At 34.5% G+C, this 17,607-nt stretch overlaps 3 protein-coding genes and 1 long non-coding RNA gene across 22 annotated transcripts; 3 read left to right on the top strand and 1 right to left on the bottom strand.

The window, feature by feature from the left end:
- Nucleotides 1-1,222: 1,222 nt before the first annotated feature.
- On the bottom strand, nucleotides 1,223-2,056 carry LOC112728062 (uncharacterized). Its single transcript, XM_025778045.1, has one exon. It carries the CDS (start codon nucleotides 2,054-2,056, stop codon nucleotides 1,223-1,225), a length of 834 nt encoding a protein of 277 aa, XP_025633830.1.
- Nucleotides 2,057-4,960: 2,904 nt separating this feature from the next.
- Nucleotides 4,961-5,932, top strand: LOC112728053 (uncharacterized). The gene is made up of 3 exons (XR_011874195.1): nucleotides 4,961-5,097; nucleotides 5,465-5,576; nucleotides 5,757-5,932. It is a non-coding gene; the product is annotated as an uncharacterized lncRNA (long non-coding RNA).
- Nucleotides 5,933-6,846: 914 nt separating this feature from the next.
- LOC112750896 (tRNA (guanine(37)-N(1))-methyltransferase 1) lies at nucleotides 6,847-17,411 on the top strand. Of its 19 annotated transcripts, none has more exons than XR_011874191.1 (13): nucleotides 6,889-7,773; nucleotides 9,044-9,163; nucleotides 9,260-9,426; nucleotides 9,568-10,608; nucleotides 10,976-11,087; nucleotides 11,274-13,270; nucleotides 14,086-14,183; nucleotides 14,540-14,659; nucleotides 14,758-14,924; nucleotides 15,066-15,136; nucleotides 16,460-16,571; nucleotides 16,754-16,865; nucleotides 17,078-17,411. XR_011874191.1 is itself a non-coding variant. In XM_072220162.1 (13 exons), the coding sequence occupies exons 7-13, from the start codon at nucleotides 12,442-12,444 to the stop codon at nucleotides 17,082-17,084; spliced, it is 1,404 nt and encodes a 467-aa protein (XP_072076263.1). In that variant the 5' UTR covers nucleotides 6,889-7,773; nucleotides 9,044-9,163; nucleotides 9,260-9,426; nucleotides 9,568-9,884; nucleotides 10,466-10,608; nucleotides 10,976-11,087; nucleotides 11,274-12,441; the 3' UTR covers nucleotides 17,085-17,411. The 19 variants fall into 19 exon arrangements, 17 of the variants coding, with proteins under 17 accessions (XP_072076268.1, XP_072076263.1, XP_072076262.1 ...); XM_072220162.1 differs by lacking the exon at nucleotides 16,460-16,571 and having other exon boundaries at nucleotides 9,568-9,884; nucleotides 10,466-10,608; XM_072220177.1 differs by lacking the exon at nucleotides 16,460-16,571 and having other exon boundaries at nucleotides 6,907-7,773; nucleotides 9,260-9,409; nucleotides 9,568-9,884; nucleotides 10,466-10,608.
- On the top strand, nucleotides 8,564-11,487 carry LOC140177375 (tRNA (guanine(37)-N(1))-methyltransferase 1-like). The gene is made up of 9 exons (XM_072210471.1): nucleotides 8,564-8,590; nucleotides 8,678-8,686; nucleotides 9,044-9,163; nucleotides 9,260-9,426; nucleotides 9,568-9,614; nucleotides 10,466-10,608; nucleotides 10,976-11,047; nucleotides 11,274-11,358; nucleotides 11,426-11,487. Exons 1-9 carry the CDS (start codon nucleotides 8,564-8,566, stop codon nucleotides 11,485-11,487), a joined length of 732 nt encoding a protein of 243 aa, XP_072066572.1.
- Nucleotides 17,412-17,607: the final 196 nt, after the last annotated feature.

Genomic DNA, 17,607 nt, shown 5'->3' with positions numbered 1-17,607 from the left:
TTATTAATTTTTACATTTTAGGATTATATTATTTGAATTTATATGTTTAACATACTAAAAATGTATTGCTTGAATTTATATTTTGAAATACAATGTTAGTATTTTTGTAGAATTCTACTTGTGAACAAGAAAATCTTTGATATTGTAATATTTATATATGTATAAATTATTATTATTATGATAAATTAATTTATATAATAATTAAAAAAAATAAAATCTGGCCGGAGAGATTAGGCGGGCATAAAATTCAAAATATTTTTTCATTGTTATTTAACTGTGATTTAAAATTATCACTAAATAGTAAATATAACAAAAAATAAAAAATTAATAATAATTTAGCAACAGTTTCAAATTAACTATCAATAAATGCTACAGATTTGTGATGGTTTAACCAACAATAGTCTAAAATAGTCACGGAGTGCACTGATAATATCCAAATTTAATGACAATTTTATAACGAAAAATATTAAAAGTATCAAAATTTATTTTTTTTTTTATTATTTAGTTATTAATTTAAATTTTTTAGTTTAATTTTTTTAGTTTAATAATTTAATAACATATATTTTATTTTATATTTATAAATATTAATGATTAACTCCTAGTCAAAAACAATTTTATTGTGATAATTCTCTACTATTCCAATTTTATAACCATTGCGGACAAATTTTTGAAGTTATCCCTAAACCGAAGAATAATTAGCCACCAAAAAAAAAACCGAAGAATAATGGTCGCGAAAATACTATTTTAATTTATTTTAGTGCTAGAATTCTCCTCCTAGTAATATTTAAAAAATTAATAATAAAAAAATTACAAATTATGATGATCCTGTAATATTATTTATTTTATATCTTAATATATATTCTATATTAGTAATTAATTTTAATAATTAATTTTAGTATACAACTAGCATAATTGATTTATAAAATGAGAAATTATATAACTGTCATCAATGTAATCTTGTGAGGTCAAACGTGATGAAAGGATTCAAATGATGTTGTTACAAATTATATAAGATGAGTATGTACTAGTTAATTCATAGACAAAACTAGACAATAAAAAAAATATATAAGCTTATGCATGGAACATCCGTGTTATGGCTTGTTCTATAAATAAACGAGAGAATTATTGGAACGAACTAATACATATACAGGTGCACATATACTAAATAACAATGAAAGGGGAAAAAAATGAAGAAATTAAGAAAGAACTCTACTAATAACAATCATATACTATCCTCTTTAGAATTTGTACAAGAACAAGGCAAGTGTGTAAGTGTTGATGACGAAGAACGACGCCGATGCTTCTTCTGCTTGGCGCCACCGCGCTGATTATGCTCCTCCGCCTTCTTCTTCTTAAGAGGCGGCAACAACACAGGGCTCTTCATGGAACAAAGCTTATGCTTCACGCGCCACGGCAACAGAACCTCAAGGCCGCAATAACAATCTTTCGGAGAGTAAGAATAAGAATAAGAATAAGCATTATCGTTATAATTATCGTTTCTCACGACGGAGGATCTTGCTGATGATAAACAACATTCTTGGTAACTGCACGTTTCGCAACCTTTCTCGTCGCAGTTGCTCGGAAAATGCAATGCGGAGGAGGCGGCCAACGCCGTCGCATCGGGAAGGAAGCGGTTGATCATGTAAGTCGGCGATTGGTAACCGTCAGATTCTTGAATCTTTAATCGCAACAATCCTTCGTTAGTGTTGCTATTGTTATTGTAACGCGCCTTCTCTGATTTCTTTTGAACAATGTCCAGAGCTTCTGAAAGAGAGAAAACATCCATAGCATCTGAGTAAACCTCGTCGTCGTCGTCGTCACTAACATCAGCGACCGGTGGTGGTAGTCTTGGCCGAGGGGTGTCGCCGGCTTCGGCGTAATCATTCTTGTCATTGTGCTTTGGCTTTCCCGGTGCTTGCTTCCACGAAAATGGAACTCCTGCACCTGCACACAGTGAATTATTATCCGACGGTGAAGAAAAACAGTAACGCTTTGTTGATAAAAGTGGCGCATTCAAGTTCAGCTTTCTTGGGTGTTGTTGTTTCAACAAGTCCATTATGGTGTACTCTCTCTAATCTTCTCATTCATATTATTCCTCCATATAAATCTCATGAGATAATTATTCAGATCTGGTTAGTCCACGAGGTTGCTGTTGCTGGATGAATGGTACGCCGGTTGCGGCGTCCAAGACTTACCTGAGGCTATCAAAGTGGGGTGTGTGTGGCTCTTTTATTTCTCTAAGTTCTATGACAAACAAACATTTTGCAACTGCTTTCTATATCTGATTTTGTTCATATTATTATTAGTATCTGCAATCTAACTAATTCGGTTTGAGCATTGCAGAAAGAAAGTTCTGGCACTATTTCTTACCCATTTTCAAAAAACTTGAATATGATTGTTGATACGTTAGTTCTTACCAAGTGATGTTGGTCTTTGTAGTAGTTTATTGATGCTAAGCTTTGGTATGCATTGCTTGTTGTAAATTGATACCAGCCGAATAGGTTAGCCGAGTAACTTAATCCTATCACATATATCACAACTCACACCAAACAATATATAATAAAAATGAGTTATGTAGTATATACTTACACTATGGGGGCTAATACAACATAACAAACAGGGCTTTAGGTATATCATTGTGATGCTATGGTACTAGGCTTCTAAAAGCATGCATGTTAATCTCATATGATGTTTTGTGTTTGGTATGCTTTGTAAGATTGTACAAGCCATCTAGTCCTTTGTGCAATTTTAGCTTAATGCTGATGTGGGGAATTTATACTGTTAATTCTAGAGGACCTTTGTGTCGATGCTATTTACACTAGTCTAGTTTAACTGTGGTAGCAAGAAGGTGAATACAGAACAGTTGCAAAATTACATTAATGTTTGGATATTTGTTACCTGATATTGGTCAAACTTTGCATCTTACTATTCGTAGTTTTAAATGGGATAATCATATGTAGATTCCTATCTGTCTTTTGTGTATTATTATTACATTTTGTTTCTGACATTTTACCCATTCATTTTTGATATGGTTTATGTTTCCTGTCTTCAGGCCGTATTAAAGGAGTATGTCGAAAAGAGTGCAAATTTGACGTTTGAGCTAGTTAGGAGCAAGTTGACTCTGTTTTATGATTATTGGCAAATGAGTGAGGTAATTAGACCAAGGATATCCAGTTATCCACTATTGTAAATATAAATCTCTTTTATACTGTGTGTATCTGTGTTCAGTTTTTCATATGTAAAGATTTTTCTCTATCTCTTGTCATGGGAGATGAAATTCTCTTTTCACCCTCATGGTTTACAAAAATGATACCTGTGCTTCAAAAATAAAATAATATGTTTTGCCCTGTGTTCCATAAATTGTTTACTTTTTAATTTCAAATTTGTAATATGATCTCTAGAAGATAAGTTCTTTTAAAAAAGAAATTATTGAATTTCTGTATTCAACTTCAAATTATTGTTGCAGATCCTGGAGGTCTTGCTACCTGATGGTATGGTTGTTCCTTCAGATTTTGAGACCGTTGGTCACATTGCACACCTGAATTTGAGATCGAAACATTTACCATACAAAACACTCATAGAAAAGGTTCTTTATATAGAAATATCTTTGCCAATCAAGTTCAATGTGTAACCTAGAACATCATAAAATTTCTTAATCATGTTAACACATACTATCATATTCAGGTTGTGCCTGATAAAAATAAGTCAAAAAGACAAACAGTCGTGAACAAGATTGATTCCATTCATAATGAATATAGGACCATACAGCTTGAGGTTCTTGTAGGAAACCACTCTCTAGTTACCACAGTTGTTGAGAACGGAATATGCTTTCAGGTTGACTTAGCAACAGTGTATGCTCTATTTCCATCACTGACCAGTTCAGAATATTTTGGAAGACTTGCTTTAATAATTGTTCAATTCATGTCAATGTAATAGCTCTCTATCTTCTAACATAGTAAACACTTGGAATTTGCTTCTTTTTTAACTATGCAGATATTGGAGTTCTAGGCTTGCAACTGAAAGACAGACTTTTGAGTGGTTTTACACGAACAGATGTTTTCTTTATGTATCTATTTCTTTAGATTATATACCAGCCTATTTATATTAAATTTCAGTTTCTGTGTCATTTGATCCTATGTTTTGGACAAATTTGGCTGTTAAGCATAATCTGATGTCAGCTACCAATGATGAAATTTGATTGTTTGTAACAAATGTTTGAATATCAAAAGTGCTTTACGGTGACACAATGAGATAGTGCTACTTGGGTCTTGGTGCAGATTTGCTTAACAGTATGACTGTGAGAATAAGGTCAGTGAGAAATGCTTGGAATTGAATTTTGTCTGTCACATTTAATCTTTTCACAACTTATGGGCTCAGGTTATTTTAGTGCTACATGCTGGATTACAAAGATTTAAGCACGAGATGAACAGGTTTATTTTGTGAGTGGGTGTAGAAGTCTTGGATGGCTAGACAGCCTGTTGTTAGTAGTTGGATAGTGTGCAGCTTCTAATATTTAACACATCAATTAATCTTTTAAAAATGATTTATTGTTTAAATGACATTTGCTTGATTTTATGATTTCCTGGAAAATGGAAACAGTAAAATTACTTTGAAGTTCTTATGACATTGAAAGTCTCAAGGAAAATAAAAACTAAGCAACAATTAGTGGACCTGCATAAAACAGACAGCACAAAAGTGTTGTTGTTGCTTCAAAGACTTTCCTTTTCCTTTTTCCTTTTCCATGCAATAACTTCTCTTTTTATCTATAGTTGGTGACTTGTTAGAGCATTCTCTGTATGTTGACTTAATGATAGGGTTTTTTTTTGGATAAAATTCATAACTACTTAATAATAATAATAATAATAATAATAATAATAATAATAATAATAATAATAATAATAATAATAATAATAATAATAATAATAATAATAATGTTATAAAATCATATTGAGAGGTGATGTTTTTTCTGGAGTTGGTCCCTTGGCTATATCTGCAGCAAAGATAGTTAAGCATGTTTTCGCTAATGATTTAAACCCATCTGTAGTGGAGTATTTGGAAAGAAATAATGTTCTAAACAAACTTGAAAGGAAGATTGAGGTATGCTTGCTTGTTAAGTGGTTATCTTCTCGAATATGTTTCATGAACTTTTACACACGAAATGATAAAAAGGAAGCAGCTCCTTGGAATATATAGATGCCATTTCTTGGTTAATGTAGAAGTACTGAAAATATTTATATATGGATTAGCAGGTAAGAAGCGCGGACATAAGCAGGAACTTTCAAAGTGTCTCTTTAGTATTTGAAGTATTGTTTGTGTGCTACGCAATGATGTGACTGAATGATGATTAAAAACTATGCACTATACCCATTATTAGTGTACTTTCACATGTTGATTAATAAACAAGGCAGAAGTTGCACTTGAATCAGCATACAATAACAATATTTTTCTTAATCTGTTGTTCTAGGTCTTTAACATGGATGGGAGAAGGTTCGTTAAGGCTATGTATGCCAGTTATAAAGCTCAATCAATCACGCATGTGGTTATGAACTTGCCAAATGAAGCTACAGAATTTCTAGGTTGCCTTTCATGACTGGATTACTCTGACTTTTTTTTATATCTCATGTTCTTTTAATCTATCCAAATATATGTCACTCATCTAATTTGATCGATCCTACTTTGTATGTAAGTGTTATAACTTTAATCTGGTTAACTGTTTACACCTTGAGTAACTTATAGATGCTTTTCATCTACTGCAGATGCATTTAGAGGAATATACAAAGACAGACCGTAGGACACGGAATGCAACTTGCCAACGATCCATGTATATGGATTCTGCAAAGCGCAAGATCCGGAATTTGATTTTCACGAGGTAAGTTGTTGATATTTTATCTATATATATTTCTGTGCAGTCATTGGATCAGACTCAACACCAAATGACTGGAAATTTTACCATTGTGTCACTATCGAATGAGTGTGACCTGTTTCTTATTTTCCTTCTGCTTCCTTTTGTTTATTTAGTCATACATATATCTTGTAACAAACATAAAATCATGTTAACGAAGAAGCCGTTGTGGTGCAGAGAATAAGAATCGACCTGTTAGAGGTCGCAGTCAACATAGAAATGCGACATGTACGACTTGTAGCGCCCGAAAAATGGATGTTGTGTGCATCATTCGTTCTCCCTAGAAGTGTAGCATTTGCTAATACTACAATTGATACTTAAATATTTTACTCTTATTTAACCATATTGCATGGAGAAAGTTTTGTTGCATTGCATTAGTTACCCATGCCCAGAGCGAATAATGTACATATGTTGTAACATGTATTTTTCAAAATCGATACCAGAGCATAGCTTTGTTTATTTATTTTCTTAGGATATTTGAAATAAAAATCCAATAACATGTATTTATTGAATTGTAAGAGCTGCCGGTGGGTTCTTTTCGAGTTGAAGCTGATTTATCTTATTCAATAGTGGTTCAATGATCGACCCAAATGCTGATACTGTCAGTTCCTTATAAATAACATCATTTTTTTGGCATACATCTTTTTATATATTTCTAATGAAAATAAAATTAATAAAAGACGGGCAAAAGTACCTTTTCCTTTATTAATAATTATCCTCTTCTATTTATCTAAGATGAATCACGAGAAATCCCAATAATCAAGAGTATTTTTCGAATATTCTATTCAAATGTAAAATATTGTTCCAACAAAGTTGGCCATTTATTTTTTAATCCTTTTTTCTTTCGGGATGTGTTATTCAAACATACCTGTGATTTATGGCTTACAGTTACAGTCTTACACATCAGATAGAAAATAAGATCTCAAGGACCCAGCCAAGGGGCCAAAATAACATAATTACAAGAGAGTAAAATGTCTTTGCAACTTAGTAAAAGAAACACAGACGCAGTTAGTTGATTCTGAATGAAAACAGCAGGGAGCATAATCCTAAGGACTCGCTTCCCCACTCCAACTAAGTTACTCTTCCTTCCTCTTACAAATCCCAAACACTCCCTCTCCCTGATTCCCATTTCCATATCCTTCACCCGCTTCTCAGCCACCAATTTCAATCCAATCTTATACGGACCTTCCCTCCACAAAGGAACCGCTCCAACACTTTAACGCCCTATAACGACGCCTTTCTCACCCTCCATGAAGATTCCTTCACTCGCGTCTTCCTCCTTTCTGCCCTCCGCGTAACCTCCACCCACTGCGCCGCCTTAGAGACTTGCATCCATGGCCACCTCCTCAACTGGCCTCGTGTTTGCAACATCGCTCGTGTCCTCGGTGATGACCTCGGTCCCGACCTCGCTTCACTAGTTACCTCCGAAAAATCAAGAGGAGGAGAAGAAGGACACGTGTCGTTGCAGCGTCGGATTTACGGCCAAGCTGAGGGAGACGGTGATGTTTTGAGCCCGGTTCTGTACAGAGAGAAGCTCGCAAGGATGTTCAATGCGCGCGACTTTGTGAAGTTCAGGAACCTGGCGAAGATATCGAGACCGCCGAAGAGGAAGAAGAAGAAGAAGAAGAAGGAGGAGGAGGAGTTGAAAGTCGAGAGGCGCATGGGGAAGAACGGTTTTGCTACGGTGGAGGTTGTTGAAGAGGACGATAATGGAGGGGGTATTTTGAGGAATTTGGTTGAGGAGGAGTTTGGGAGGGAAAAGTGAAGGGGCTCCACGAGGTTGTTGTTGCTAGATGAACGGTACGCCGGTTGCGGCGTCCAAGACTTGCCTGAGGCTATCAAGGTGGTGTGTGTGTGGCTCTTTTGTTTCTGTGAGTTCTATGACAAACAAGCATTTTGCAACTGTTATCTATATCTGATTTTGTTCATATTATTATTAGTATCTAAAATTTAACTAATTCGGTTTGAGCATTATCGAAAGAAAGCTCTAACACTATTTCTTATTCGTTTCAGAAGACTTGAATATGATGGTTGATACGTTAGTTTTTACCAAGTGATGTTGGTCTTTGTAGTAGTTTATTTGATCTAAGTTTTGGTCTGCATTGCTTGTTGTAAATTGATACCAGCCGAATAGGTTAGCCGAGTAACTTAATGTTATCACATATATCACACCTCACACCAAACAATATATAATAAAAATGAGTTATGTAGTATATACTTACACTATGGGGGCTAATACAACATAACAAACAGGGCTTTAGGCATAGCATTGTGATGCTATGGTACTAGGCATCTGAAATCATGCATGTAAATCTCATATGATGTTTTGTGTTTAGTATGCTTTGTAAGATTGTATAAGCCATCCAGTCCTTCGTGCAATTTTAGCTTAATGCTGTTGTGGAGAATTTATACTGTTAATCCTGAAGGACCTTAGTGTAGATGTTATTTACACTAGTCCAGTTTAACTGTGGTAGCATTAAAGTGAATACATAACAGTTGCAAAATTACATTTATGTTTGGATATTTGTCACCTAATATTGGTCAAACTTTGCATCTTGCTATTCGTAGTTTTAAATAGGATAATCATATGTAGATTCCTATCTGTCTTTTGTGTATTATTATTACATTTTGTTTCTGACATTTTACCCATTTACTTTTGATATGGTTTATGTTTCCGGTCTTCAGGCCGTATTAAAAGAGTAAACCGAAAAGAGTGTAAATTTGACTTTCGAGCTAGTTAGGTGTAAGTTGACTCTGTTTTATGATTATTGGCAGATGAATGAGGTAAATTAGACCAAGGATATCCAGTTATCCATTGTTTTGAATATAAATCTCTTTTAGCCTGTGTGTATATATGTTCAGTTTTTCATATGTAAAGATTTTTCTCTATCTCTTGTCATGGGAGATGAAATTCTCTTTTCACCCTCATGGTTTACATAAATGATACATGTGCTTCAAAAATAAAATAATATGTTTTGCCATGTGTTCCATAAGATGTTTACTTTTTAATTTCAAATTTGTATTATGATCTCTAGAAGATATGTTCTTTTAAAAAAGAAATTATTGAATTTCTTTATTCAACTTCAAATTGTGAGTGAAAAAAGAAATTCTCAGTCAGTCAGTCCTATATTATTGTTGCAGATCTTGGAAGTCTTGCTACCTGATGGTGTTGTTGGTCCTTCAGCTTTTGAGACCGTTGGTCACATTGCACACTTGAATTTGAGAGAGGAACATTTCCCATACAAAACACTCATAGCAAAGGTTCTTTTTATAGAAATATCTTTGCCAATCTAGTTAAATATGTAACCTAGAACATCATAAAATTTCTTAATCATGTTAACATACTATCATATTCAGGATGTGCTAGATAAAAATAAGCCAAAGATACAAACAGTCGTGAACAAGATTGATTCCATTCACAATGAATACAGGACCATACAGCTTGAGGTTCTAGCAGGAAACCACTTAGTAGTTACCACAGTTGTTGAGAACAGAATACGCTTTCAGGTTGACTTAGCAACAGTGTATGCTCTATTTCCATCACTGAGCAGTTCAGAATATTTTGGAAAACTTGCTTTAATAATTGTTCAATTCATGTCAATGTAATAGCTCTCTATCTCCTAACATAGTAAACACTTGGAATTTGCTTCTTTTTTACTATGCAGATATTGGAGTTCTAGGCTTGCAACTAAAAGACAAAGGCTTTTGAGTGGTTTTACACGAAAAGATGTTGTTTATATGTATCTATTTCTTTAGATTATATACCAGCGTACCTATGTTAAATTTCAGTTTTTGTGTCATTTGATGCTATGTTTTGAACAAATTTGGCTGTTAAGCATAATCTGATGTCAGCTACCAATGATGAAATTTTATTTTTTGTAACAAATGTTTGAATATCAAAAGTGCTTAACGGTGACACAATGGGATAGTGCTACTTGGGTCTTGGTGCAGATTTGCTAAATAGTATGGCTGTGAGAATGAGGTCAGTGAGAAATGCTTGGAATTGAATTTTGTCTGTGAGATTTAACCTTTTCACAACTTATGGGCTCAGGTTATTTTAGTGCTACATGCTGGATTACATAGACTTAAGCACGTGAAGAACTGATTTATTTTGTGAGTGGATGTAGAGGTCTTGGATGGCTAGACAGCCCGTTGATAGTAGCTGGATAGTGTGTAGTCTAGCAGCTTCTAATATTTAAGAGATCAATTAATCTTTGAAAAATGATTTATTGTTTAAATGACATTTGCTTGAATTTATGATTTCCTGGAAAATAGAAAAAGTAAAATTACTTTGAAGACCTTATGACATTGAAAGTCTCAAGGAAAATAAAAACTAAGCAACAATTAGTGGACCTGCATAAAACAGAGAGCACAAAAGTGTTGCTGTTGCTTCAAAGACTTTCCTTTTCCTTTTCCTTTTCCATGCAATAACTTCTCTTTTTATCTTTAGTTAGTGACTTGTTAGAGCATACTTTGTATGTTGACTTAATGATAGGGTTTTTTTTTGGATAAAATTCATGACTTCTTAATAATAATAATAACGTTATAAAATCATATTGACAGGTGATGTTTTTCCTGGAGTTGGTTCCTTGGCCATATCTGCAGCAAAGATAGTTAAGCATGTTTTCGCTAATGACTTAAACCCATTTGCACTGGAGTATCTGGAAAGAAATAGTATTCTAAACAAACTTGAAAGGAAGATTGAGGTATGCTTGCTTGTTAAGTGGTTACCTTCTCGAACATGTTTCATGAAATTTTACACACAAAATGATAAAAAGGAATCAGCTCCATGGAATATATAGATGCCATTTCTTGGTTAATGTAGAAGTGCTGGAAATATTTATATATGGATTAGCAGGTAAGAAGCGCGGACATAAGCAGGAACTTTCAAAGTGTCTCTTTAGTATTTGAAGTATTGTTTGTGTGCTACACAATGATGTAAATGAGTGGTGATTAAAAACTATGCACTATACACATTATTAGGGTACTTCCACATGTTGGTTAATAAACAAGGCAGAAGTTGCACTTGAATCAGCATACAGTAACAATATTTTTCTTAATCTATTGTTCTAGGTCTTTAACATGAATGGGAGAAGGTTCAGTAAGGCTATGTATGCCAGTTATAAAGCTCAATCAATCACGCAAGTGATTATGAACTAGCCAAATGAAGCTGCAGAATTTCTAGGTTGCCTTTCATGACTGGATTACTGTGACTTTCTTTATTTTTTATATCTCATATTCCTTTAATCTATCCAAATATATATCACTCATCTAATTTGATTGACTTTACTTTGTATGTAAGTGTTATAACTTAAATCTGGTTAACTGTTTACACCTTAAGTAACTTCTAGATGCTTTTCTTCTACCGCAGATGCATTTAGAAGAATATACAAAGACAGACCGAAGGACATGGAATGCAACTTTCCAACGATCCATGTTTATGGATTCTCAAAAGCGTAATAGTCGAAATTTGATTTTCACGATATTAAGTTGCTGATATTATATATATATATTTCTGTGCAGTCATTGGATCAGATTCAATACCCAATGACTGGAAATTTTACCATTGTGTCACTCTCGAATGAGTGTGACCTGTTTCTTCTTTTCCTCATGCTTCATTTTGTTTATTTAGTCATACATATACCTTGCAACGAACATAAAAGCATGATAACGAAGAAGCCCTTGTGGTGCAGAGAATAAGAATCACCATGCTAGAGGTTGTAGTCAATGTAAAAATGCGACATGTACGACTTGTGGCGCCCGAAAAATGGATATTGTGTGCATCATTCATTCTCCCTATAAGTGTAGCATTTGCTTATACTGCAATTGATATTTAAATATTTTACAGTTATTTAGCCACATTGCATGGAGAAAGTTTTGTTGCATTATATTAGTTACCCATGCCTAGAGCGAATAGTGTACATATGTTGTAACATGTATTTTTCAAAATCGATATCAGAGCATAGCTTTGTTTATTTATTTTCTTAGGTTGTTTGAAATAAAAGTCCAATAACGTGCATTTATTGAATTGTAAAAGCTGCCGGTGGGTTCTTTTTGAGTTGAAGTTGATTTATCTTATTCAATAGTGGTTCAATGATCGACCCAAATACTGATACTGCTAGTTACTCATAAATAACATCATATTTTTGGCATACATCTTTTTATATGTTTCTAATGAAAATAAAATTAATAAAAGACAGACAAAAGTACCTTTTCCTTTATTAATAATTATCCTTTTCCCTATATCTAATCTGAATCACGAGAAATCCCAATAATCAAGAGTATTTTTCAAATATTGTATTCAAATGTAAAATACTGTTCCAACAAAGTTGACCATTTATTTTTTAATCTTTTTTTTCTTTCGGGATGTGTTATTCAAACATACCTGTGATTTATGGCTTACAGTTACAGCGTTACACATCAGACAGAAAACATGATCTCAAGGACCCAGTCATGGGGCCAAAATAACATAACTACAAGAGAGTAAAATGTCTTTGCAATTTAGTAACAGAAACACAGACGCAGTTAGTTGATTCTGAATGAAGACAGCAGGGAGCATATTCCTAAGGACTCACTTCCCCACTCCAACTAAGCTACTCTTCCTCCCTCTTACAAATCCCAAACACTCCCTCTCCCTTATTCCCATTTCCATATCCTTCACCCGCTTTTCAGCCACCAACTCCAATCCAATCTTATACAGTTTTTCCCTCCACAAAGGTACCTCTCCAACGCTTCAACGCCCCCAAAACAACGCCTTTCTCACCCTCCGTGAAGATGCCTTCACTCGCGTCTTCCACCTCTCCGCCCACTGCTCCGCCTTAAAAACTCGCCTCCGCGGCCACCTCCTCAACTGGCCTTGTGTTGGCAACATTGCCCGTGTCCCCGGTGATGGCCTCGATCCCGACCCCGCTTCGCTAGTTACCTCCGGAGAATCAGGAGGAGGAGAAGAAGGACACGTGTCGTTGCAGCGACGGATTTATGGCGAAGCCGAGGGAGACGGCGACGTTTTGAGCCCAGTTCTGTTCAGAGAGAAGCTCGCAAGAACGTTCAATACGCCCCGCTTCGTGAAGTTCAGGAACCTGGCGAAGATATCGAGGCTACCGAAGAGGAAGAAGAAGAAGAAGGAGGAGGAGGAGGAGGTGAAAGTCGAGAGGCGCACGGGGAAGAACAATTTTGCTACAGTGGAGGTTGTTGAAGAGGATGATAATGGAGGGGGTATTTTTGGAAATTTGGTTGAGGAGGAGTTTGGGAGGGAGAAGTGGAGGGGCTCCACGAGGTTGCTGTTGCTGGATGAAAGGTACGCCGGTCGCGGCATCCAAGACTTTGCTGAGGCTATCAAGGTGGTGTGTGTCTGGATCTTTTGTTTCTGTGAGTTCTGTGACAAACAAGCATTTTGCAACTGCTTTCTATATCTGATTTTGTTCATGTTATTATTTATAACTGCAATCTAACTAATTCGGTTTGAGCATTGCGGAAAGAAAGCTCTGGCACTATTTCTAACCCGTTTCAGAAGACTTGAATATGTTTGTTGATACGTTAGTTCTTACCAAGCGATGTTGGACTTTGTAGTAGTTTATTGATGCTAAGCTTTGGTATGCATTGCTTGTTGTAAATTGATACCAGCCAAATAGGTTAGCTGAGTAACTTAATCCTATCACATATATCATACCTCACACCAAACAATATATAATAAAAATGAGTTATGTAGTATATACTTATACTATAGGGGCTAATGCAACATAACAAACAGGGCTTTAGGCATAGCATTGTGATGCTATGGTACTAGGCATCTGAAAGCATGTATGTTAATCTCATATGATGTTTTGTGTTTGGTATGCTTTGTAAGATTGTACAAGCCTTCTAATCCTTCGTGCAATTTTAGCTTAATGCTGATGTAGGAAATTTATACTGCCAGTCCTGAAGGACCTTTGTGTCGATGTTATTTACACTAGTTCAGTTTAACTGTGGTAGCATGAAAGTGAATACAGAACAGTTGCAAAATTACATTAATGATTGGATATTCGTTACCTGATATTGGTCAAACTTTGCATCTTGCTATTCGTAGTTTTAAATGGGATAATCATATGTAGATTCCTATCTGCCTTTTGTGTATTATTATTGCATTTTGTTTCTGAGATTTTACCCATTCACTTTTGATATGGTTTATGTTTCATGTCTTCAAGCCGTATTAAAGGAGTATGCCAAAGAGAGTGCAAATTTGACTTTTGAGCTAGTTAGGTGCAAGTTGACTCTGTTTTATAATTATTGGCAGATGAATGAGGTAATTAGACCAAGGATATCTAGTTATCCACTGTTGTAAATATAAATCTCTTTTAGCCTGTGTGTATCTGTGTTCAGTTTTTCATATGTAAAGATTTTTCTCTATCTCTTGTCGTGGGAGATGAAATTCTCTTTTCAACCTCATGGTTTACATAAATGATACCTGTGCTTCAAAAATAAAATAATATGTTTTGCCTTGTATTCCATAAGATATTTACTTTTTAATTTCAAATTTGTATTATTATCTGTAGAAGATACGTTCTTTTAAAAAATAAATTATTGAATTTCTTTATTCAATTTCAAATTGTGAGTGAAAAAAGAAATTCTCAGTCAGTCAGTCCTGTATTATTGTTGCAGATCCTAGTGGTCTTGCTACTTGATGGTATGGTTGTTCCTTCAGCTTTTGAGACCATTAGTCACATTGCACACCTGAATTTGAGATCGGAACAATTACCATACAAAACACTCATAGAAAAGGTTCTTTGTATAGAAATATCTTTGCCAATCAAGTTCAATGTGTAACCTAGAACATCATAAAATTTCATAATCATGTTAACACATACTATCATATTCAGGTTGTGCCTGATAAAAATAAGCCAAAGATACAAACAGTCGTGAACAAGATTGATTCCATTCATAATGAATACAGGACCTTGCAACTTGAGATTCTAGTAGGAAACCGCTCTCTAGTTACCACATTTGTTGAGAACGGAATATGCTTTCAGGTTGACTTAGCAACAGTGTATGCTCTATTTCCATCACTGAGCAGTTCAGAATATTTTGGAAGACTTGCTTTAATAATTGTTCAATTCATGTCAATGTAATAGCTCTCTATCTCCTAACATAGTAAACACCTGGAATTTGCTTCTTTTTTACTATACAGATATTGGAGTTCTAGGCTTGCAACTGAAAGACAAAGGCTTTTGAGTGGTTTTACACGAAAAGATGTTGTCTGTATGTATCTATTTCTTTAGATTATATATCAGCGTACTTCAGTTTCTGTGTCATTTGATCCTATGTTTTGAACAAATTTGGCTGTTCAGCATAATCTGATGTCAGCTATCAATGATGAAATTTGATTATTTGTAACAAATGTTTGACTATCAAAAGTGCTTAACAGTGACACAATGAGATAGTGCTACTTGGGTCTTGGTGCAGATTTGCTAAACAGTATGGTTGTGAGAATGAGATAAGTGATAAATGCTTGGAATTGAATTTTGTCTGTGAGATTTAACCTTTTCACAACTTATGGGCTCAGGTTATTTTAGGGCTACATGCTGGATTAGATAGATTTAAGCATGTGAAGAACTGGTTTATTTTGTGAGTGAGTGTAGAAGTCTTGGATGGCTAGACAGCCCGTTGTTGGTAGCTGGATAATGTATAGTCTAGCAGCTTCTAATATTTAAGAGATCAATTAAATTTTTAAAAATGATTTATTGTTTAAATGACATTTGCTTGAATTTATGATTTCCTGGAAAATGGAAACAGTAAAATTACTTTAAAGTTCTTATGATATTGAAAGTCTCAAGGAAAATAAAAACTAAGCAACAATTAGTGGACCTGCATAAAACAGACAGCAAATGTGTTGCTGTTGCTTCAAAGACTTTCCTTTTTCTTTTCCTTTTCCATGCAATAACTTCTCTTTTTATCTTTAGTTGGTGACTTGTTAGAGCATTCTCTGTATGTTGACTTAATGATAGGGGGTTTTTTTTGGATAAAATTCATGACTACTTAATAATAATAACGTTATAAAATCATATTGACAAGTGATGTTTTTTTCTAGAATTGGTCCCTTGGCCATATCTGGAGCAAAGATAGTTAAGCATGTTTTTGTTAATGACTTAAACCCATTTGTAGTGGAGTATCTGGAAAGAAATAGTGTTCTAAACAAACTTGAAAGGAAGATTGATGTATGCTTGCTTGTTAAGTGGTTATCTTCTCAAATATGTTTCATGAACTTTTACACACGAAATGATAGAAAGGAAGCAGCTCCATGGAATATATAGATGCCATTTCTTGGTTAATGTAGAAGTGCTAAAATTATTTATATATGGAATAGCAGGCAAGAAGTGCGGACATAAGCAGGAACTTTCAAAGTGTCTCTTTAGTATTTGAAGTATTGTTTGTGTGCTACACAATGATGTGACTTAGTGATAATTAAAAACTATGCACTATACACATTATTAGTGTACTTTCACATATTGATTAATAAACAAGGCAGAAGTTACACTTGAATCAGCGTACAGTAACAATATTTTTCTTAATCTGTTGTTCTAGGTCTTTAACATGGATGGGAAAAGGTTCATTAAGGCTATGTATGCCAGTTATAAAGCTCTATCAATCACACAAGTGGTTATGAACTTGCCAAATGAAGCTGTAGAATTTCTAGGTTGCCTTTCATGACTGGATCACTGTGACTTTTTTTTATATATCTCATGTTCCTTTAATCTATCCAAATATATGTCACTCATCTAATTTGATCGACCCTACTTTGTATGTAAGTGTTATAACTTAAATCTGGTTAACTATTTACACCTTGATTAACTTCTAGATGCTTTTCTTCTACTACAGATGCATTTAGAGGAATATACAAAGACAGACCAAAGGACACGGAATGCAACTTGCCAACGATCCATGTTTATGGATTCTCCAAAGCGCAACATCCAGAATTTATTTTCACGAGGTAACTTGCTGATAATTTTTTCTGTATATATTTCTGTGCAGTCATAGGATCAGACTCAACACCAAATGACTAGGAATTTTACCATTGTGACCTTCTCGAATGCGTGTGACCTGTTTCTTCTTTTCCCTATGCTTCTTTTTGTTTATTTAGTCATACATATACTTTGCGACAAACATAAAAGCATGTTAACGAAGAAGCCCTTTGTGGTGCAGAGAATAAGAATCGTGCTGTTAGAGCTCGCAGTCAACGTAGAAATGCGACATGTACGACTTGTGGCGCCCGAAAAATGGATGTTGTGTGCATCATTCGTTCTTCCTAGAAGTGTAGCATTTGCTAATACTGCAATTGATACTCAAATATTTGCTGATATTTAGCCACATTGCATGGCGAAAGTTTTGTTGCATTACATTAGTTACCCATGCCTAGAGCGAATAATGTACATATGTTGTAACATGTATTTTTCAAAATCGATACAAGAGCATAGCTTTGTTTATTTATTTTCTTAGGATGTTTGAAATAAAAGTCCAATAACATGCATTTATTAAATTGTAGGAGCTGCCGGTGGGTTCTTTTCAAGTTGAAGTGATTTATCTTATTCAAGAGTGGTTTCATGATAGACCAAAATGCTGATACTACCAGTTCTTCATAAATAACATCATTTTTTTGGCATATATCTTTTTATATGTTTCTAATAAAAATAAAATTAATAAAAGACGGGCAAAAGTACCTTTTCCTTTATTAA

The sequence above is a fragment of the Arachis hypogaea genome, chromosome 2 (assembly GCF_003086295.3).
Source record: "Arachis hypogaea cultivar Tifrunner chromosome 2, arahy.Tifrunner.gnm2.J5K5, whole genome shotgun sequence".
NCBI lineage: Eukaryota > Viridiplantae > Streptophyta > Magnoliopsida > Fabales > Fabaceae > Arachis > Arachis hypogaea.
The sequence above is the reverse complement of the archived record's forward strand: the minus strand, read 5'-3'. Positions and strand labels throughout refer to the sequence as shown.